This window comes from Hoplias malabaricus, chromosome 7, assembly GCF_029633855.1.
Source record: "Hoplias malabaricus isolate fHopMal1 chromosome 7, fHopMal1.hap1, whole genome shotgun sequence".
NCBI lineage: Eukaryota > Metazoa > Chordata > Actinopteri > Characiformes > Erythrinidae > Hoplias > Hoplias malabaricus.
In genome coordinates this window covers 25,278,519-25,301,790 of record NC_089806.1, presented here as the reverse complement: position 1 = coordinate 25,301,790, position 23,272 = coordinate 25,278,519, and the positions used below count along the sequence as shown (strand labels likewise).

At 36.1% G+C, this 23,272-nt stretch overlaps 1 protein-coding gene across 2 annotated transcripts; it reads left to right on the top strand.

Moving 5' to 3' along the window:
• Window positions 1-1,698: 1,698 nt before the first annotated feature.
• Window positions 1,699-22,345, top strand: anapc4 (anaphase promoting complex subunit 4). 2 transcript variants are annotated; one of them, XM_066676946.1, is made up of 29 exons: window positions 1,699-1,825; window positions 4,190-4,319; window positions 5,181-5,286; window positions 5,396-5,528; window positions 5,623-5,694; window positions 6,555-6,581; window positions 6,692-6,736; window positions 6,822-6,906; window positions 7,472-7,579; window positions 8,010-8,093; window positions 8,442-8,528; window positions 8,759-8,823; window positions 12,023-12,065; window positions 12,213-12,289; window positions 12,580-12,680; window positions 12,778-12,829; window positions 12,942-12,997; window positions 13,097-13,143; window positions 14,546-14,602; window positions 14,688-14,744; window positions 15,441-15,534; window positions 16,401-16,498; window positions 17,330-17,391; window positions 17,497-17,535; window positions 17,809-17,910; window positions 19,096-19,182; window positions 19,370-19,537; window positions 20,810-20,933; window positions 21,964-22,345. In XM_066676946.1, the coding sequence occupies exons 2-29, from the start codon at window positions 4,212-4,214 to the stop codon at window positions 22,198-22,200; spliced, it is 2,421 nt and encodes an 806-aa protein (XP_066533043.1). In that variant the 5' UTR covers window positions 1,699-1,825; window positions 4,190-4,211; the 3' UTR covers window positions 22,201-22,345. The 2 variants fall into 2 exon arrangements, with proteins under 2 accessions (XP_066533043.1, XP_066533041.1); XM_066676944.1 differs by lacking the exon at window positions 1,699-1,825 and adding an exon at window positions 1,928-2,102.
• The last annotated feature ends 927 nt before the right edge of the window (window positions 22,346-23,272 follow it).

Sequence of the window (23,272 nt, the reverse complement as noted above, 5' to 3'; positions counted from 1 at the left end):
TACGGAATAAAGGTTGTAACGGTGTGGCTCACTGTGTTCTCCTACAGGTAATACTCATTATCTGGGGACATAGCATATAGCATGTGCATTTTGTCGTAGTTTTACCGTTTATTCCGCCCTACAGTGCTCCAAGCTCCACTGCACGCGCCTGTGTTTACTTTCTGTGCTCTGTTTTCATTGGCTGTTGAAGGGACAGCATTGAGTTGGTGAAAAGTTTACACGCGACTAAAAAGTGGGGTGGAAGGCTGCTGCACTAGAGTCTGCAGACTAGAGCCAACCAGCACAGACTAGAAATCTGGGTTAAAATCGGGCTAAAAGTCGTGTAGTGTAACCCCATCTTAAGGTTTCTGAACAGAGTTTCTATGTGTTGAACTATTTTCAGGACAAAATGTTTCAGATCACTCTGCACATGCCAACACATGATGTTTAAGATATTTAATCTTCCCTGGTAAAAATACAATTTGTAAATAACTGAATTATTAAAAGTGCCGTTTCTTGGTTTTGTTTATTTTCATGTAAAGAATACAATTTTGAGCTACTGGTGGTTCTAAGGAGGTTAATTATTTCTAAGAGTAAATGTAATATTTTTGTACAATTCTATGTAAATTGTTATGAAGGAGTATTGATTGGCAATATTTCAAGCGCCACACACTCACACATTCTCTCACACCTATGTACACTTTTGAGTAGCCAATCCACCTACCAACATGTGTTTTTGGACCGTGAGAGGATACCAGTGCTGGATGTAGAAATTGGCCGTTTGAAATATCCTTAGATACTGTTATCAATTACTCATTTTTAAATTGATAAGATCAGAAACTGTCTGTTATTGTTATTCTATCTGTAAAATAAAAAGTACCTATTGGTTAATTAAACTTAAATTAATTTGTGGACACCTGCTTGTTCAATATTTCTTCTTTAATTAAGGGTTTTTTGGGTAATGATAGTTTCTACTCTTGTGGGACGTCTATAGAATACATGTGTGAACATATCTGTTCCACAAGAACATCCAAAACATATGGAGCTGAGATTCAGAGCACCAATTTGTACTTTTCTATGGAGATAGTGTGTGCACAGTGAATGCAGAATTAAGATGCAGTAGTTGGTTTTATTTTATATTCTAATGAGTACAAATGGACTGGGATTTAAAACAAAGTATTTTAGCAGGCCTATCTGCATGCCAGTGCAATTGTCTAGTGCAGCTTAAATGTGTTTTTGATTACCCTTAGTCAAAGGTTCTTAACCTGGGGTTGCGACCCCCAAGGGGGTCCTGACAAAATCCAGAGGGGGTCGAGTGCCATTTTCACATATGCACTTCCAGAACTACTTTTAAACAAAGCACTTTTTAGAAGGTGGCAGTGGAAGCAGGGAGGCAAGAGGTAGCTAATGTATAAAAACGATCTCCAGAAACTACAGAAAAGTCTCAAAAGAAAACAAAAATGAAATAAATGAGAAAATATGATGAAAAGTACTTGAAGTATGGTTTTATGCAGATGAGTGATGATGCAGGCCCAGCCATCACATTAAGTGAGTAAACTTAATTATATAATTATTATTGTATTATCTGAAAGCAGTACCTTTTTATCATATGTGTGTTGAGGGCGGGGGTTGAATAGGGGTGGGGGTCGTGAAATATCGCACTGTGAAAAAAGTTAAGAACATTTGGACAGCATCTCAACTGGCTTCCTCTGTATAATACTCCAGTCAAAATAAATCATGGATCTATGGATTTAACGGTCAAAATGAGCACCGTTTACCTTAGTCCTGCAACCCATGGCTAAAAAAAACTGAAAAAAAAAACTCGTGGGGCACTACAAACGGAAGAGTATGTTGTTTGAGAGTTATTACTGTGCGTTGCCTGACAGTTCGGACAGTTCAGCGTTTTCGTATTTGTAGTTTGTCTCTCTTGGCCTTCCGTTGCCGAAATTTCAATGGCGGGATAGAGAGGAGGAATGTCTCTAGTAGCAACTGGTTTTACATCATTTTTAAAAAATAAATCCAATTTTTGAACATGAGACAAAGTTCATTTAAAGCTGTTAATCGTTAATCAGCAAAGTGAGTCAAGAGTTCACTGAAATACGGGTCCAACGCTGCTGAAAACCGTAAGCTGTGTCTTTTTTAACATTAGACTATTGACTATTCGGATTTAGCCTCTACTATCTGTATGGTTAACGGTACAACAGCGAGCTCGTTTCTGTTGTGGTATTGTAACTATCCTGCTTTTTTAAAATCTAGATGTTTTTACCTTTTTCTGAGGCGAGAGCAGTACTATGTACACAGCACAAAATTTGTAACAGACTCGCTGTCCATTTCATTAACTCCACTGACCAAACAGGAGCAAAGTTACACGACGCTGAAGTTGGCTTCTTATTCGCCAGGTTTTTATTAGGATTTTCTGTTCCACATTCTGTCTGAAAAGCACTGTTTTTTTTTCTTAAAGGCCCTGTGAACAGCATGTGACATAATAGTGTGTAAGTGGAAATTGCAATTTGGCGTTATTCCTAGGAAATAAAAAATATGGACATTTCCTAATGAAAACCAAATTTTCTTATAAATGCGTAATTCTAACCAAAATAATAAATATAATACAGTTATTACATGTGGCTGTATTTGGATTTGTTTAAATTGATCTGAAAACCCAAAGTAAAACTTCTTCATTTACTGGATTTTGATAGTCTTATTTTTTTTCTTCAATGAGCCTTTCAGATTTTTGAGACATGTTGAAAATATGGAGATCGTGTCATATGCTATATTTTAGGGCCATTAAAAAACCCTAAAATTTCTCCATCTTCAGGATTTTTGGTAGTCTGTTATATTGTATCTTTAATTAGATTTTCAGATTTATGTCACAGTTTGACAATGAGTAGATAGTATCAAATATGCAATTCCCCCAAACATTCTCCTATGTCACATACTGTGTTTATGGGGCCATTTTAAAAATGTCCACTGTAAAATACTTTAATCGTCAGGATTTTGTTGAGACATGTTGACAATGAAGAGATAAAGACGTAGGGATTAAGCCAAATGTATAAAATGTTTTTTTTTCCACGGTATGGAAGTTATGTACATATGTTACCCTCTGGTGGCGACAGCATGCAATTATTGCACCATTTGGTGCAATACAAGATAGCAAGGTGGAACAGAATAATAATAAAAATACCACTGGCCATTACGTTGGCAGTGTTTTATACAACTTACAACACCTGAAAACAAGTCCTTCTCTGTGGGGGCTTTGAGGGGGATTCTTGCCACTGAAGAATGGAGTGAAAGTAGACAAAAATATGCAGAGCAACAGATGGACTACAGTCTTTACAGACTACAGACTGCTTATAATGACAGAGTACTGCGCCCTTGAAATGGAATAAGTGGAGATTATGATAATTACAGAGTGTTCCTCTTTGGTCAGTGGACAGTAGCTGATAAAATGAATATAAAACATTAGTATGTGACTCCTTTTTTTGGCCAAGCTGTGTGTGTTCAAAAGTTTGGGTGATAAAGCCCACAAGCACTAGTCTGTGGAGCAGTGGAACTGTTTCCTTTGGAGTCACTGAGTAGCATTCAATAACGATGGGCTGAATTAATGCTGCATGTGTGCTAAATGTAATAAAGAAATATTTCAGTTTATACAAAAAGACAACAAATACATTTTAAACTTAGGTGTTAAAGGGTCTATATTCTGTATTTTTCTTCAATATTATCTTTCCCTCCAGGGTCTGCTTTGTACCCTTTGTTTTGTTGTGTATAACAAAAATAGATGTCAACTGTATTAACACTACTGATATCCATCACTTTATCTCTCAGTAAAAATATGGAAGTTGCAAATACATACATTTTAATGACAATAATTTTAAAACAACACAGTTGTACATGTGTATTATCGGTGAAAAGTAAGTCTAACCTCTAACAATGTTTAAATTCTATGTCACTTTTATCTGAAAAAGACGATAACATAAAAAGAGCATAATTTCCATTGATTCGGGCCATTTAAATCTACATTAGATCTCACATTTAGGGCAAAGGTAGTCATTACATCTATTTGTCAGCGGGGATGAAGTGTGAGATGTAATTTATTATGACAAGTTGTCAGAACTGTGTGATCTTGTCTAGTAAGTTGTAGACAACATTCCATGTAGTCAAGCATTGGTTAATGTGCACTGTTTCAGTCTAATCATTGTCTCTTTTCTCAAAGGTAATCCAGCCAAACCTTCACAATGCCTGCTTTCCGACAAGTAGGAGAGAAACAGCTGCCAAACCCAATCCTGTTCATGGCTTGGTCTCCAAAGAGAGACCTCATTGCTCTAGCCAACACTGCTGGTGAGGTAAGGAAACTAAAAATGTAGACCTTTTTTTGCATTTACATTCAGGTAAAATTTCTTTTCTTTAACTTTAATATCAATGTTTCTGAACCTGGACGTTTTTAGTTGCTCACACTTACATTCAAAATAGTCAAGTTAAAAAATCAGATTATAATCTTACGGCAGTTATTTAGCTCAATACAAAAAGAAAGAAAAAAGAATATTTTTGCACCAGCCCCACAAAGAATTGGAGTTAAGGAGTGTTTGCAAACAACTGCTATAAAGCATTTTTGCTCTTTTATTTAAACTGATCAGCCACATAATTAAAATTACATGCCAACATTCTCAGCGCTGCAGTGACACTGATGTGGTGTTGATGTGTTAGTGTGTGTTGTGCTGTTACAAATGGATCAGACATGGCAGTGCTGCTGGAGTTTTTAAACACAGAGTCCACGCTGCACAATGTCTGTGCAATGTTACAATGTTGGTCCACCTCAGAGACAGTAGCTCACCAGTTGCTGCACATCAGTGGTATTTGACGAAGCGCACTTTTCTTTGTGCAGCTGTGACAGTTTAAGAACTCCAGCCACAAAGCTGTGTCTGATCCACTTGTACCAACTCACCACCACCACATCAGTGTTACTGCAGTACTGAATCATTCACTAGCCAAATCATACCTGCTCTATGCTCTTGGCAACAGTCTGAATTGTGAAACCACTGATTGCTTCTTTATGGTCAGTGTACCTGACAACATGGACAGTGAGTGTAAAAACAGGGAGGTCATTTTCATATTATGGCTGATTAGTAAATAAAGCAATATTAGCTTAAAAATATATTGTAACTGAGTTTAATTTTTAATGTTTTGCATTAAATCTGAAATTTTAGCTCCTGCTGCACCGCCTTGCCAACTTCCAGCGTGTATGGAGTTTATCACCAAATGAAAACACAGGGAAACAGATCACTTCTTTGGCCTGGAGGCCTGATGGCAAAAGTAAATCATGTCATCCCATTTTCTTGAATGTCTACTGTCAGCGTCATATTTACTACATTTATTTCAGGCACTAATAAAATAAGTAATAAACAGATGTTTGTTGTTACAGTCTTAGCATTCAGTGTGGGGGACACCAAGCAGGTTGTCCTGTGTGATGCTGAGAAGGCAGAGATCCTCCACCTGTTTCCTGTAGATTATCCCGTGTCTTGCATGCACTGGATGGAAGTACAGAGTGACAGCAGGTTTGTGTGTGTTGTCTCATTACAATTTAAGGAAGATTGGCTTTTGTTTTATTAGTTTTTTTTTCTTTGATTAATTTTTTATCTTCTTTCAAAGCTTATCATCATTTAGTGACTCTGAGGACGAGTCTAATCGTTTCCTTCCCAAGCTGCCAACATTACCAAAGAGGTCAGTTTCTGTCTATTTCCTGCCTTCTATACAGATGTGCCATAGGCTGTGTGTGTTGTTTTGTTTTCTATATAAACAGTATATGTCCATAATCACTAACATACGTTTTATTGACTCATTTACACACAAATTATATAGTCCAAAGAAAGGGACTGCCAATAGAATGAGACGTTCTTGAGTGGTCCCACATTGGCATAATATAACCTTGTTTAATGCCAAGGCTTGGCCATAGAATAGGCCCTATACAGTCATAAACATTTAGCTGATTATTTGTCATAAGATTAATTGATATTTTAATATATTTTTTATTGGGTGCAGTGAGAAATGCACAAGCCTTACAAAAGTAAGTCTTGTTTGTTAACTACAGTGCAATCTCAAAGCTTCTTCTGGAAAATGTTACATTACGAGTCAGGATTTCGGGTGTTTGGTGATATTGTAAGACCCATGATGTGTCTCAAAAATACTTTTATCCTTTCTTTTATTTACATATTTTCATCTCAGCCCAGTTGATGAAAATTCACTATAATCATTTTCTGTATTGTAATTAAAACATATCAATTTGAAACCTAATAACAGTATTAAATAATTGTGGTATATTCAAAAAACCTGCTTTAGCGGTATAAAGTCTACCAGCACTAGGCTTTAGAGCAGTGGAATAGTTGGGGCAGAAAGCGGTCAAATCCTCACAGCAAAACGTTTGTGGCAAAATAAGTAAACCTCTCTATACTCCTGATGTCAGTGCAGTAAATAACAAATGACTACACGTTGTGGAATTATGGTGTGTATTAAAGAGTTGTGTTTCAGACCATATGCAAAGTGTTTGGGTGGACATATAATTGTTGAGTGTTGTTTGTTTTCAGCTACAGCTCCACATCGAAGATATTCAGGTAAGTGTGTCTTATGTTGATGCATTGTATTTGTGTGTGTTGTTTTATAATTTCCTTTAAGCCTGTAACCTATCCAGCGTGTCTGTTTGAATTGTGTGTTTGTGTTGCAGTGAGGAAAAATCAGATGAAGTCACCAGCCTCTTGGGGGAAGTGAGGTAAGTGCCATGAGAATGATCTGTATCTAATAAACCTGAATCTTATCCTTAGCATGTTTTGACCAGTGTGTCATATTCACCACAGACTGAATATCCTGGTTGTAGGCGGGCCATCTGGCTTTGTGGAGCTCTATGCGTATGGCCTGTACAAGATAGCAACATTAAACGAGGTAGGACTTTATCTCTCTTTTAAGGGAAAGCAAACATTTAACATCTTAAACCAATCCAGGATGTTTCAAAAATAATATTCATATTTTTATATAAATTGCAGCTTGTTATCAAACCACAAAACTGAATATTAAAATATTAAAAATGTTACAGTATTTTGAAAAGACTTTAACAAATGATCACATGTATCACAGTTATTATTATTATTATTAAATTATTTAATTTACATTGATAATTTATTATTATACTTGGAAATATTTTAACACTGACCTGAAAACAGAACAATCTGTAAACATCATTTTTTGTGTCTGTACAGCTTCCATGCAGTTGCTATACACTGGTTGCTTTGTTGTTGATGGCCTCACAATAATTGTCTAAATATTGTATATACCATTGTCCAGTGAAGAAGTAGTGACTGTACCCACTATACACCCAGAAAACATTCTGTGACCATATATTACATATCGTCGGCTCATTTATTCATTTCTTTGTGTCTTTGATTCTCAAAGCTTTATTTGCTCATATCACTTGTCTGTCAAAAATATGACGTGTCTTTTTCTTTTATAGATTACAGGGACTTGTCGTAGTCTCTGTCTTTCCAGTGACCTCAAGTCACTCTCTGTTGTCACAGAAGTAAAATCCTCACACGATAACGCAGAGATCCACTACATTCAGGTATTTATTATTGATTTGAAAACTACCAGTGCAAGACAAAGTCCCTTTCTTACTAATTCAAAAATCTGATTGGACTGTTTCATGATGCTGTCAAAGCTCTTCTCGAGTTGAAGGAAGATCTCTTTACAACATCTCTGTCAGCATCTTGCTCTGCTCCCTAGCTTAACCATTTGTATTCTGATTACTGATTTCAATGCATTCAGAATTTATTTGGCTGCAGTTTTGGGGTGATAACATTTTTCAAACTGAAGCTTTGTCTGTGTATCACCAGACCAAAATGTATTTTATATAGGAATTTATGCTAAATATTTTAAGTGCTTTTCTTTTTCTGTATCTTGAAGCGAACGATGATGGAGTCAATCTGATTAATATTATGATGTATTATGAAAGTTGCATTAAGGCTGTCTAATGCACACTCTTTCTCTCCAAGCTGGACACAGGACTGCTCTCTTCTTGTCTCCCAGAGTTAACGAGGATGGCTCGAAAATTTACACACATCTCCACCCTTATTCAGGTTATTATGACAAGAGTTCCTGCTCATAAGTTTAATAACCTAAAAACAGATTAATACTAATTTTAACTCAAAAATATAAATCTGTTTCTATATATACTTTCAGAGACCTATTTATCTGTCTATATTTATTTATTTGTGTCTGTCTATATATATTTATTTGTGTTTGCAAGATCAAAAGATAGTTTGGCTTTCTCTAAAATAAACCCTTTCATATTATAACAATGAAACTGAACCTTGAGAACACAAATACAAATAACTTATCACACTGAACTGCTACGAGTAAATAAAATATGCAAATCAATGGCTCTTCAGGGCTTCTGTAGTTGCTGAAGTGTGTATGTTTTGTAGTACCTGCGCCTCTCTCTCACCTGTATGTGTGAAGCCTGGGAGGATATCCTCATGCAGATGGATCTCCGCCTCACCAAATTTGTCCAGGTCAGCAGTCATTTTAACCAGCCATGCACCATCAAAAATACACTGTATCTCATGTAATATATTTTTAAATCATATTTGATAACTAATTAGATGGTCAGATGTAAAGGCTTTGTCTACTAAGTAGCCGTTATTTTGGCTTGTGCTCTTTTCATTTATTGATTGCATTTTCATGAATGTGCATACATACTGTATTCTGCATTTGTGCATGTATGTTGTATTGAATATTTTAGGAGAAGAATACCAGCACTCAGGTTCAGGATGAGTTCTTGGAGTTGCTGCTATGGGGACATGCCAGGTACTCACTATAAAGGTCCCTCACTTATTTAAAGCCATAAGTTTCCAATTTCCGTTTTTATCTTGCATTGACTTCATGTTTCCAATAGGGGGCTCTATACAACAAGTAATTTTCTATGGATTTGCCACGTCTATCTTCTCTCGCCAATTGTTACTGTTGTTAAGATTGATTTGTTGATTTTTTCCCTTTAAATGTTAATGATGTGATAGTAATACTTATTTAATGTGAACTTTGGTTTAAGAAACAATTAATTAATTAAATATTTTCTGGTAAACAAATTGACTTAGATTTATTTATGAATATTTGTGTTTTATGTTGGCTGATAAACTTTTAAATTGCATGTTGAACATATGGTAAAGAAGTTAAATATAACATTGGGATTTTACTTGAGGAATAGTTCTTGTTTTACACAACAGGCAAGGAAAAATAGTCAAAGCTATTTATAGCGCAAAAAATAAGGAAATTTGTGTTTGGTAGATTATTTCTTTGTTATAACAATGCTTCTTGGCAATAAATCTTATACTGTTTGAAAGCCTGTTAATTTCCCTCTCTGCCAATGCCAAACAGCTTATTCTGTCATTGACTTGTGTGGTGTTTGATGGACTGGATTATTGAAGTTTGAAGAAACAAGACATATTGGCAGTTTAACAATTTATTCATTTAACAAACAGGAGCCTCAGTAGCGCGTGAAAGAACAATACACAGCCACAACAGCCTGGAACCTCCTCCTCATGCTGGTCACCAGCCTGGTCTCACTTTGCTGTGGGATGGCATACCATTCTTCAACCAGAATTGGTCATAAGTCAACGTGGTTGTGTTGGTCACTCTGGCATGAACAGCACACTTAAGCTGATCCCACAAGTGTTCAGGTCCTAAGGTCAGGAGCTTGCAGGCCATTCCATCCTCTCCACTCCCAAATTCTGGAGGTAATCTCTGATAAACCCCGCTCTGTGGGGGCGAGCGTTGTCATATTGGAGGATAGAGTTCGGTCACAGACTGTGAAGATATGGGATTGCCACTGGTTGCAGAATTTCATCTCGATGTCTCTGCATTGAGATTGCCTCCAATGGTGACAAGCTTTGTTTTTCCATTGATGGAGATGCCACCCCACACCATCACACTTCCTCCACCAAAAGATGTTACTCTCTTGGTGCAGCAATTACCATAGCATGTTACCAACACCAGCAAACGGGCCTGACGATGAAGGGCAGTCATGGCAGGCCTCCTGGCAGCCTGATGAGCCTGGAGATTGGCTGTGTGCAGTCTGTTTTTTTGGCCATATCGTCCTGCAAACCTTGACTGCAAATCAAGTGCTGACAAGGTGAGGAAACAATCTTCTTGGGGTGTCACAGCCTGTCTCTGACATCACCTGTTATATGGAACTTGGCCTTCAATTTGGAGATGGTACTAAGGCTCACTCCAAATAATGCCGCAACTTGGTTTTGTGGAACACCAGCTTGAAGTTGCCCTATCACATGGGGCCTATCCAGATCAGACAAATGTGGCATGCCGATTTTTGGAGCAGACACATACTGACCTCTGTAGCAGGGCCTGTGCTCACAGGTGCTGCCAATCAGGTGCCTAATCAGGAGTCCACCTGGGGGTACCAGACGCTCAAAACAAGTGTCAATAGCAACAGCAAAATAAGATGTTTGAGAATGGCAGAGAAAATTTGGCAAATTGTTCATGAATATTTGTGGCGCAACCCACATATCCAGCTCTACTTCTTATCTACATTCTTTCCAATGGTATAAGATTAATTGCCAATAAGCATTGTTATAACATAGAAATAATTTCCTTATTTTTTGTGCTAAGTTTAGATATGTTCCAAAGACAATACTTTATTTACTGGATTTACTGTTTTTTGAATCTGTATTGAGCTTTACACCGATCAACCATAACATTATGACCATCTGCTTGACTCATTCATGGTTCACTTTCTCAGCTCCACTGATCAGACAGGTGAATTTTGTAGTTATACAATTACAGTCTATCTGTTGCTCTGTATACTTCACTCTATTTCACTCTGTTCTTCAATGACCAGGACCCCCACAGAGCAGCTATGATTTGGGTGGTTGATCACTGCAGTGACACTGACATGGTGATGGTGGTGTGTTAGTGTGTGTTGCACTGATATGATGGGATAAGACACAGCAGGGCTGCTTGAGTTTTAAACTCCTTAGTGTCACTGCTAAACTGAGAATAGTACACCAACCAAAAATATCTAGCCATCAGCGTCCTGTGTCCACTGAAGAAGGACTAGAGGACAACCAACACAAACAACAAACGTGCAGCAGAAATGAGCTACTGTCTCTTGACTTAACATCTAGGAGGTGGACCAGTGAAGTATGTGTCTCTAACGGAATGGACACAGTGTTTACAAAGTACAGTATCACTGCAGTGTCTGATCCACTCGTACTAGCACAACCCACACAAGCACACCACCACTTAAGTGTCACTGCAGCACTGAGAATGATCCACCACCCAAATCATACCTGCTCTGTGGTGGTCCTGACCATTAAAAAAAAGGGTGAAAGGGAGCAAGCAAAGTATGGAGAGCAATTAGAGATGGACTACATTTTAATTGTAGAACTACAAAATTCCCTTATATGGTCAGTGAAGCTGAGAGAATGGACCGTGAGTGTAGAAACGAGGTGGTCATAATGTTATGTTTGGTCAGTGTGTAACTCATGCCAGTTATTTAACTCATCACTATAAACTTTATAAAATGCCTGGTTGGGTCCCACTTTCAATACAATGTTAAATACATTTGGTTGTTTTTGTGCACAAAGCAGTTACTGGTCAGTGTCTTTCATATTGTCTTACTTTTTAGCAGTAAACAGGTGTCTGTATAAATTACATTCAGTTAGTTGTATATCATTGGACATTTCAACAGTTCAGATGAAATTTGGAAAGTCAGTTTTTAGTTACAGTGCGTCTTTGACATGGAATGATGTTCAGAAACTTTTGAATTGTATCAGAGTATTTCTTTGAATTTTTATATATGTTTGTTCTTGTTAATGTGTACCTGTATGAATGTTTATCTTATTTGCTGTTGTTTTGGGTGCAATATTAGTGTTTATGAGCTGCTCTCTTAATTGAGATTTGTGATCTCAGTGAGACTACTGGTGAAATAAAGGTTAAAAAAAAACAACAAACAAAAGAAGGAATAACTCATTATTGCTATTGTGTTTTTCAGCCCTGAACTGCAAGCTCTGCTTATGAATCAGCTGACAGTAAAAGTAAGTCAGGAGCATTCTCACTTCCTCTAGACTAAGACAAACACTAGGAAATGCTATATTAAGCTGGCTCAGAGTTGCCAAAGACCATATTCAAAATATTAGTTACACAATTTATTTTTGTTTACTTGTTTGTTTTTGTACATAAAGGGTTTAAAGATGTTGGGACAATCCATTGAGTCATCCTACTCAAGCATCCAGAAACTAGTAATAAGTCACTTGCAGAGGTAAGATGAGATTGCCTTATAGGAGGAGCACTTAAAGTGCAAAGCAAAAAATATGTTAAGGCTTAAGTGAATATAAAAGCATAGCACTCCAGGATACTTGATGGCTGGAAAAATATTTCAAGTACTTCAAGTGTGTGTGTTTGTGTGTGTCCTAATTTGCAATTAAAGTGCTTCCACTTTTTCCATTTTTTAATAATAAACTATTTATTTGTTATCTTGTATGCTTGCACTTAACATGATTTTTTTTTTGTCTCTCTCTTTGTTTCACACACTCGTACACACACACTCAGCGGTTCAGAAGCTCTGCTGTACCATTTGAGTGAGGTGAAAGGAATGGCTTTGTGGAAGCAGAAATTTCAGCCCCTGGGTCTGGACCCTTCAGCCATAGAAGGTAAATGAGCCTAACTTGGTCATTAAAGGGAAAATGGAATAAATGGAAATGCTTTTGTGGAAAAAAAAAATGCTTAAATTATGGGTTTCTTTTGTAGATGCCATCACAGCAGTTGGCTCCTTCACACTAAAAGCTAGTGAACTCTTACAGTGAGTCTAAATATATGACCACCACATTATCATCTGTTAAACATGACGTCCTATAAAATGTAGCTTCTAAACTTGAATGTTGATCTCTGTATTATGTTCATCTCCTCTTCAGAGTAATTGATAAAAGTATGAAGAATTTTAAGGCCTTTTTCCGATGGCTCTATGTTGGTAAGACTGGATTTCTTGTTTGAGTAGAGCTTAAAAGAAGTTTAATGACATCACTGTGCATTTTTATTTATTTATTTATTTATTTTTGTCTTTTCTAAGCCATGCTTCGCATGTCTGATGACCATGTTCCACCAGAGTTGAACAAGGTGAGAAAAGTTACAGAGTAAACTGTGCAGAAAGAAAATGAGCTTGTCTAAACTTACTTTTTGGTGCGCAGATGTGTAATTTTAAAAGGCACTGTTAATGCTCTTACCTGATGAGTACTAATGGACTTTAATTTTAAACCATCCATCCATCCATCCATTATCTGTAACCGCTTATCCAACTTAGGGTCGCGGGGGGTCCAGAGCCTACCTGGAATCATCGGGCGCAAGGCGGGAATACACCCTGGAGGGGACGCCAGTCCTTCACAGGGCAACACAGACACACACACACACATTCACACCTACGGACACTTTCGAGTCGCCAATCCACCTGCAACGTGTGTTTTTGGACTGTGGGAGGAAACCGGAGCACCCGGAGGAAACCCACGCGGACACGGGGAGAACACACCAACTCCTCACAGACAGTCACCCGGAGCTGGAATCGAACCCACAACCTCCAGGCCCCTGGAGCTGTGTGACTGCGACACTACCTGCTGCGCCACCGTGCCGCCCAATTTTAAACCAACTGAAGATATTTTTTATTATAAAAATAATTCACTGTTTTGGATTTTTTCACCCTATCGAAGCTTACACATCTCAACATTCAGTGATTTCTATGGTGAATTATATTAGTAAACATAATCAATGATTAATGGCTCAGTCATAGGTGAATAATAATAGGAATTTGGGGTGGGCAATATGGCCTTATATTGCGATATATTGGGATATTGTTGTGAAAACAATATACATTCACAATATATTTATATACAAAAAACCTCTTAAAATATAACTTAATTTTTTTTTTTAAAGTTTTTCCAACAGACAGTCCTGAAATCGGTGATACAAATTAGGGCTGGGTCATATGACCAAAAAACAAATCTTGATATGCCTAAAATGAATGGCCAGATACAATACGCTATTATGAAAACCATAGCAAAATATAATGTTGAAGTATTAGTGTTTATTTTTAACACCAAAAAGAATGCAGCATAATCTAACTGTAATCATCAACTGTACGTCTAAGAAATAGTGACGTTCTGATCTGAGCAGTGATTTGAGCAGTGTTTTAAATGTAATCAGATGGAAACCTGCGTGTCCTCTGCATACTCGATGTAACGAATATGGTCATTTTCTAAATCATGTAGAAAATAATATGGAATGTATGCATATTTGCGATATATCCCCCAGCTGTAGCTTGTCATGTTAACGCATCTGCGTTAGAAGCTCGCACTTACGTTACAATATTGCGATATGGCAAACCTCTTATCGAATATAAAAAACATACCAGTATTATCGTGAATGATATTATATCGCCCACACCTAATAGGAAGCTGAACTTTTGTCTTGATGTGTATTTGTTTTTAAGTTTATTTTACCTTAAGACAATGGTGATTTATATCCCCAGATGACGCAGAAGGACCTGGCCTTTGTTGCTGATTTCCTATCAGAGCATTTCAGTGCTGTGAGTGATTATAATGTTATCGAACGTTAAACAATATTGCAAAAATAATTTTAACATATGTGGACATTCTCGCTGGTCTTGACAGAATGAGGAGCTGTTTGACCGGAAAGGGAAGTACTTCAATGTGGAACGAGTGGGACAGGTGAGGAGTGTGTGCATGTTTGTTTGGGTTTAGGTCTGTTGTAGAAACTAAAGCACATTTTGGAATGGATTCGTTTAACATGAGGGTTTTGGGTAATGTATTGATTTTCAGTGTATTTATAGTTCCATCCTAATCAGTTATGTTTTTTGTTGTTGTTGTTTTTTATTATTATTATTATTGTTGTTGTTGTTGTTGTTGTTATATTAACTGAATGCACACTCCCATGTTAGTAGACCCCAGATTATATTAATCCTATCATGAAAGTAAGAGATCCACCATATCCAGGAGAAAGTGTTTTTTTTTGTTAGATTTTTGCAGAATGGAGACATTCAAATATACTTTTTTCTTGCATTCTCTGCTAAACAAATTGATCTAGTATAGTTTATTATATGGCCCATTAAATCTCAGTAAAATATTGTGCATATATGTACATATCTGTGACATTGCTGAAACCACATTGCCCTTAATAAGACTGCTTTAGTGTTCATAAAAATACAATTAACTAAACATTTGTGCATGTTTTTTTACACGTCAGCAGCTGAATGTATTAGGTATGGAAATGTGGTTCTGGTATGGAAGTTACACCCTTCTGAGTAATTTCTTATCTAATGTGACTCAGTCATAGCCATTAACTTATATTAAATTAGCCTCACAACGTGTACCTAGTGTGTGAAGCTTCTGCTTTGTTCCCTGCAGTATCTGAAAGATGAGGATGAAGATCTGGTGTCTCCACCTAACATGGAGGGCAATCACTGGGTGACGTTTGTCCAGCAGAATACACACATTAAAGGCAAAGTGCACTTTCATCCACAGTTACCATTTATATATGTAATGAGAATCATAATTGTTATTATGAAATTTGTGGTATTATAATTTGACACAGACATGTTGTCACTACCTAGCGATAGAAAGGAATCACCATGCAAAATCTGCTGAGCAGATGTTTGGGTAGTAAATTGACTCTCAAAATAGAGATGACATTTGATATGGTAGAGTTTTTGGCACTGTATTACTGTATTATTATATGGCACTGTATTACTGCTGTGGTGAGAACAATCTGCCAGGTAAATGGAAAAAGGGCTCCATCACTAACTGTAGATGTGTCTTGGTGCTGGGCGATATGAGCGCAAATCAATGATTTATTGTACAATTTACCACGATTACGATAGTTTTTGTATTTTTGACAATCATAGTTCAGTGACAAGGCTTGTACTGTTAATATGCTCCAGTATTAAAGCTGGCAGATAGGGGCAGAGTCACATGACCACAGCTTGTCAGTGTCATTTTAAAAGGGACAGTACATGAACACACAGTGGGGATATAAAATAAAACAGAATACAAATAATTGATATAAATAAAATTATGTCGATTAGAAGTTCTGAATGTCGATTTTGATTAATTGCCCAGCCCTAACATGTCTAATAGATTTGTCACAAACTAACAGTGCTTAAAAACATGAGCAGCCCTGCTGTGCTTAAAAATAATCGCAATCTGATGAGGGAGTTGAGGGGAGGCTCTTTCATTGTTGGATAGTTGGAGGGTTTGTGCATTTCCCTCAAGGCTACAGCTATTAATTGTAGTTAAACTTATGATAAAATTGCAAGTAAATGTAGACTGCAAAGATCGATTTATATTTCCTTGTGTTTTGTGATGTAGAGAGCTCACTTCTATTCCCCACCTTCCCGCAAAAGTCTCTGCACTTCGTTAAGAGGATGATGGAAGGCACCATCGACCTCTGTCTGCAGAAACCAGCTGTGAGTTTGTGGTACATATATACAAGAATGCTTTCTAACTTACGTTATGTCTCTCTCCCTCTCCCTTCCTCACTCTCTTTGGCTCTCTTTCATGTATAACTTTTGGGATGGTTAAAACCACATTTAATGACGAGTTCATCATTCTAAACATTACACGTTTTTAGATGTAAATTCCAGACAGACTCTGTCTCCAGTTTCGGTATTAAAGTTTGGCTTGGTCTTTTTTTGCTGAGTCAGGTGTGTGTGTGTGTTTGTGTGTGTGGGCGTGTATGTGTTTGCATGTCTTGGATTCCAGTGAAAGGAACGGCTGTAAATCTGGGTCGATGTGGTGTAGGATCTTGACAGTACTTATTATTACCCCCTCCCCCTTAAAAACACACTGACTAACATATACATCCTTCTCTCTCATTCATTTTGAAACGTTAGTTTTTCCTCTGCCTTAGATGGGTGCATGTGCCCATATCCATACATTCATGTGTTTAAGCAACAGAACAAGATGAGATATCGTTAGCGTTATCGTGAATAATGTCAGGGCTGTGATTCAGGTTCTGGTACAGACAGGATGTCATTCTTGTCAAATGTGACAAAATTGTGCCATTTATGTGCAGCTCCTTTTGTCAAAAAGTAGTGCAATGGGTGTCTCACCATCTCTCAAAATACCCAAGCAATTTAAAATGATAGAGGACACTTGCATCTGTAGCACTTAGTTTCTGCCTGTAGTTGTTCCTGTGGTCAGTAATGAGGCTGAATATTGATTTTGTAACTTTATGTAAGTGTATCTGTGCGTTCATGTATGTTTTTGTGAATCTGTATTCTGTTGACATTTTCCAGGAGGTAATTGGGTGTTCAGTGAAGCAGGCTGTGTGTTTGCCCCTATATTCCCCGACTGAGAGGTAACCTGCACCACTCAAGATGATAGACATTATAGTGCTGAATAAATGTTTATGCTGTATTGCTCAGTTGTTGAGTTGAGTTGTTGATGCGTTTGGTTTTGGCAGATTGGAGGACACGCCTCAGCTTTTTGAGCTCCCATCACTGTAAGTTAACCTCTAAACCAAACTCTGTAGAAACATTTTCAGTCAGTATTAATCAACATTGTTTTTTAAGTGAAACTGTAAGACTTGGAAGAAACAAATTCAGTTCAGTTTCAGTTAAGATCAGAATTAATTTAACAAAATGTATACATTATTTAATAGATATTATGTATATATGTATGTAGGTGTTAATTGAATTAATGACCTCAATAAATGAGAAGTGAGTAAAAACTAATAAAACAATAACATTGGTAGTATTTTTTTTTCTTCCTGCAGTTGGAATGATAAAAATGCTGGTATGCTCTATGTAGTGTTCTGTATGCCAGAGATTTCACCTTCCAAAATCTATATCCTGAGAAGAGCAACAGATCCAAACAGGTGCTTTTCATATTTTGTATTTAATAGAATCAAAGATGGGGGATGAAGTGTGAAGAAATTTTGCTATGCTGGAAAATGTTGTATTTTTTTCATATATGAAACTGTACTTGGTTTAATAATTGAAAATGTATATAAAGTACGTTTAAAAAAAGAAGGCTATATTGGTTTACAGATTTAATTACTGAAGTAAAGAGCTACATCAAATGTTTAATACAAAATACTAAAATAATTAGATAAATAATGAAAGTAATAACCATGTAGTTATTAATTAAAGCAAGTAAAAGAAGAGAAATCATTAAAAAAAAAACAAAAAAAAAAAAAAAAAACAAGGAATTTAAAATATCTTTCGCTGTTGTTTAGAATTTTGTACCATTACTTTCTTTGTGTGTGCATAAAACCAAAATGGTTCTTCCCCTGTTCTCCTCTTAATAAATTCATGTACCTTAAGCAAACTTGCAGTGCTGAACATCAAAGAACAATTTAGACACACAGAAAGACATTCCATAATGTGTGATGGTGCCAATCCATTTAATGCATTAAAAAAAGATTAGCTGTACATTAAAATCTATCCTGCAAAACACAATATGAGGAATAATAATATTGGGAAGTGCAGTCATCTATAGTGGCAGTATATTTCATGCCTGTTAAATAAGAATAAAACCATTTGGAAAATTTTCCCGATAATCCAACACATTTGTCAAACTTTTCCAACAGCATGGTTCACATCATTTTATCATTAACTACATTCAATAATGATGTTTCTGTGGCATGATTTAATTAGTGAAATTATTCAGAAGCATTGTGGATGAGAAAAACATTTTAGCTACTCAAGTATTTTTTTTTTTTTTTTTTTGCCTAGGAAACGTATCTTGGAGATTTGTTCAAAAATGACCCAAAACAGAAGGATTGGTTAGAAGATCTAATGTTGAATATAAAATAATAAATAAATAAATAAATAAAAAGTGTTTTTCACAATCTTGTTTCTACAGTAGAACATGTTGAGAAATCAAATAAATGCAACACTTGAAAACATTCCAGAGCCTTAGAATAATTATGATTATCAATATGAAAATTTAAATCTCCAATTATTAGAATAGTCAACACAGATTGATGAAAAAAAAATTAAATACATTTAATATTGTTTTATATAATATCTTACGTATTTGTATGTGCATATCTATTTAGATCCATATTTAATAGTTTGGTGGCCATACACCTGACCACTCCGTTGAACACCAATATTGATGATGAAGCAGCTTTAGCAGAGTCTGTGTAAGTTTCTGTAATATTTCTTAGTTATAACATTATCAATTAACCAACTAGTAATTAATTATTAATTATATGTTATTTTGTAGTATTTAGAATAATGTAATGAAACTGAATTAATTTTTTTTTTAAAAATTAACTGAATTAATTAACTGAATTAATTAATTAATTCATCTATATAATTTTATCATAGTGATCGTGTCTACAGTTGTCTTGATGCCCGTCTCTATGACGATGAGACTCTGACAGTAGTGTTACAGGGCCAGGACGAGGATGAGAACAGAAGCCGTCTACTTGCCCAGCTTCCCCTCTGCTCTGCCCTCAGATATGAGGACGTGTTTACATGGGACCCCACTCTAAGGTACAATCCATCTAGTGTAGCAACTACTAGCTACTTATGGCTCAAGCAGTGTCATTAGAATTGTTGGACTTAACTTGGTGCTGTGCAGACTGATTGCCGCGTGCCTGTTACTTTATTTTTTTTTTTCTGTATGAGAAAAAAATTTATTTTATGACTAGCATGTGTTCAAAACAAAAACATTTATTTCATTATAATAAAAATAACATTTTATTTATGGAGCACTTTTTAAAATAAAGGTTAAATCAATAAATAATTATTAAACAGGTTTTAGTTAAACACTGCTGTTGGTAAAGGCTATATTTCTAAGTAAAAGCATTTAGTGTTTAACAAAATATTTAAATCCATAAATCATGTGCCTTTACACTGTTAAATGCTTACTCTATAATTGAACACTTGTTGGAAAGGGCTTTTAGAAGTGGTAAAACCAAAAAGAGTTTAAATTATTTTATTGTTACTTAGGAAACAACCTTTTCTGTACAATAACCTTTTTTGCTAAATTTGTTGAAATAGACCGTTAAGTTGAGGTCCATTTAACAAGTCAACAATAAAGCTTAATACATGAATCTTTAACTGTTATGATAGAAGGAACATTAACAAGGATATACTATTGACATGAAAGGTGTGGTTAGTTTTGTTTGTTTGTTTTTGAAAATGCCCTTGATATATACTGTCTGTTAAATATTAGGGTATTAGGGTATATTAGGAATAATTTGAAGTACAAAATACTCAAACAAACCATTTTAAATCCTTGTTTTAATCTCAGCACTCATCAGAGAGAGAGTGAGTGTTTCACTGCACGGATTGGGTTAAATGCAGAAAACAAATTCTTCTGTGTGCAAAGCACAGTGGACAATAAAGTAATTCTTATTCTGTGTATTTCTAATTCTAATTCTCTTTCATTGTCTAATTCTAATTCTTCATGTCATTATTTACTCTTTATATGAAGCAGAGATGGGATTTTCAAGGGTGAGTGCTGCAAAACACAATTATTACTAGATTTGTAACATCCACAAGTCCTTTATAAAGTCTTAATTAAAAGTGAAAACTAAACATGCATTTATTTGTAAAATGAAATGTGTCTTCTGCATTTAACCCTTCTGTGGCAGTGAACACACACTAGTGTACTTTGGGCAAAGAGCTAGAAATGAACAGCTGTCAATGTGTCTCCAAATTTAAAACAGTGTAACACACTGTTTCATTTATTTTTCCTCAGGAGTAAAAATGCATTTTTATGACAGGCTCACTAAATGTTAGTTGTGTTTTGTGGGCTAGGCTAGACCAGCAGACTGGAGGGATTCCTGTGCAAGAGCTGACCTGGGGGAACCAGAGCCGAGATCTTGAGAACATGAAGGCTCAGTATGTGGCTGTGAATGGAATTCGTAAAGTATCCTGTGTGGTAAGAACTTCTGTTTTTCTTTTCTTTTTTTTATTATTTTATTTTGCAATTAATTTTAGCATAGTTTACTTATTGTATTTAATTAAATTATTTAATTTAGCTTTTGCTTAAATGGCCAAATCATCCAACAGTGATTATAATGAAATGAGATCAAACTGCTTTGAGTCATTTCAAGAAAAGCGTAAACATTGACAAAATTATTTCCATTAAGATAAAATCAAATAATTTATGAAATACACCTGAAAATTACATACAGCTCAAAGAGATACCCAAAAATAAAAACTGATATTAATTTAAAAACAAAAAATTTATACACATTCATATGCAACCAGTTTGTTCTTTGGCCAAAATCGGCTACATCTACCATCTGGCTTTCACTCATTCGCCTATTTGGGACAGTCTTTTGAACATTGTTGTTGTTTCAAAGCTGAAAGGCTCTGCCATGGCATTAATTGCTTAGTTCCCTCATGATATGATTTTTAACAAATAAAGAAAACACAGCTCATACATTTTAAAAAGTTAAACACTTGATTTTTATGCTGCGCCCTTAAGACACCTGCCTATGTGTGGAGAATAGAGATTACTGATTGATTTGGTATAAATTTCTGTTGGGATGAAACAAAGAAAGAAACATTGGCCTTTTTTGTTTGGATCCTTATATTTATTTGACATGAAATGGAATTAGAGATTAAGATCATTGAAACATTGCTGCTAGTTGTTATGCCTGTTCAAGCCTATTAACATAATCTCTTTGTTAATCATATTGAAAAGATTAGTTGAGAACAAAGAAATTCAGTAAATCTTATCACAAATAGTACTAGAATGAGCTTAGAAAGAAATCGCTTCTCATTTGGTTTGTTTCATGATTTTCTGAAGCTCTTTCATTAACATTTTCACTTTGCAAATGCATTTCATTTATGTGTGTTTGTGTGTGTGGGCATAAAGTGAGCATATTTATGTAAATACAGTTTCTGCTACTGTATAATTAATATATTCAACAAGTCCTTTGCATTTGCACTTTTTCACACAGTTGAGCTCTAACCTGCGTCACATACGTGTGTTTGAGATGGACGTGGAAGATGAGGAGGATGAAGAGCGGGCAGATGAGTCGCAGGACATCAGCACTGACCAGGAGAGACTGGAGAGTTCAGCCAATCTGGGAACAACAGGAGCAGATGGAGATGAGGCAGAAGCAGAGACTTGTGAGGAAATGGGGGAGGCATCTGGAGACACCCTGGAACAGACGTCAGAGTCTGATACGCTGTGATCTTTGGCCCTCATGTCAAGGCCAATTTCTTCCTGCACTGGACTTAAAACATCTTATAAAACAATGACCAGTTTAAATTATTGTTTTTGTATTAATTGTACAGCTGATTTAACTATAGTATTCTCCTTTGAGAATAAAGTGTTTTGAAGACATTTGGTTTGGTTTCATGTGGTTTTTGCTTTTAGTAAATTAATTGAATGTTTTATTTCTTCAGCAGAATCAAGCTGAAGGGTTGTTACAGTTGACTAGCTCCTGCTCAAACACTGTTTCTTTCAACAAAGTTATTAAGCCCTTTAAGATTAATTTCACACCTGACTTACACTTAGTTAAGTGAGATTCGTTTAACCTCAAAGACAACAGAAAAATAACAAATTATATCTAAGAGTCATATACATATTAGTGGAAGGATTAAACTGATTCTACCATCTACATAGTACTAGTGCCAGGTCTGTTGAAGTGGTTAAAACTAAACTGGACAATAAAAGGACCTGTTACACCTCTGCAGGTGCTAAAAATGACATTGCCCAATGTAGCCAGAAGCCTAAACTGGTTATTGTCCAATACAAATGTCCCAAACCCCTTTTTGCTATTGGGCAGGCCTGTGTTTGGGCTTAGGTTATCTGAATAAACTGAAAAGACCTGCTTTTTGGAACAGCCCCTAGATTCAGGTTGACCTGTTCTAAAGGTACTCCAATCAACCTACCCCCCAATGCCCCTCCACCCTGTGGAAGAACAATTGTTTAAATTGTGTTTTCTTTTTAATTTACTAAATCATTTTATTAGTAGTGTAGTGGAATTTACCAAAACTCATTTAAAACCACAGCCCCCCTAACTTTAGGCACCCCTAGTGTAGACTGGAATATGACTGAACATAACTTTTTAGGTTTCCCCAGATCAGGATTAAGTCTGAAACTTGAATCCACTTTCAATGCAGAATCCCAGTTCCAAGTACTATGTAGTCCGAATCCTTACACTAGTTTGTTTTCGAAATAGCACAGAGAACAAGGTGGCAGTGCCACAAAACGATTTTTCCCAGAGAGCCCAGTGTTGGTGGCTACTCAATAGGAATGTC

What these genes read in the sequence shown, in the direction of transcription:
- anapc4 (XM_066676946.1), top strand. Translation starts at nt 4,212, where the DNA reads ATGCCTGCTTTCCGACAAGTAGGAGAGAAACAGCTGCCAAACCCAATC. An exon ending in TCCACATCGAAGATATTCAG is followed by an intron (nt 6,582 to 6,691) that starts GTAAGTGTGTCT and finishes TTTGTGTTGCAG; the next exon opens with TGAGGAAAAATCAGATGAAG. An exon ending in GCAGAATACACACATTAAAG is followed by an intron (nt 15,535 to 16,400) that starts GCAAAGTGCACT and finishes TTTGTGATGTAG; the next exon opens with AGAGCTCACTTCTATTCCCC.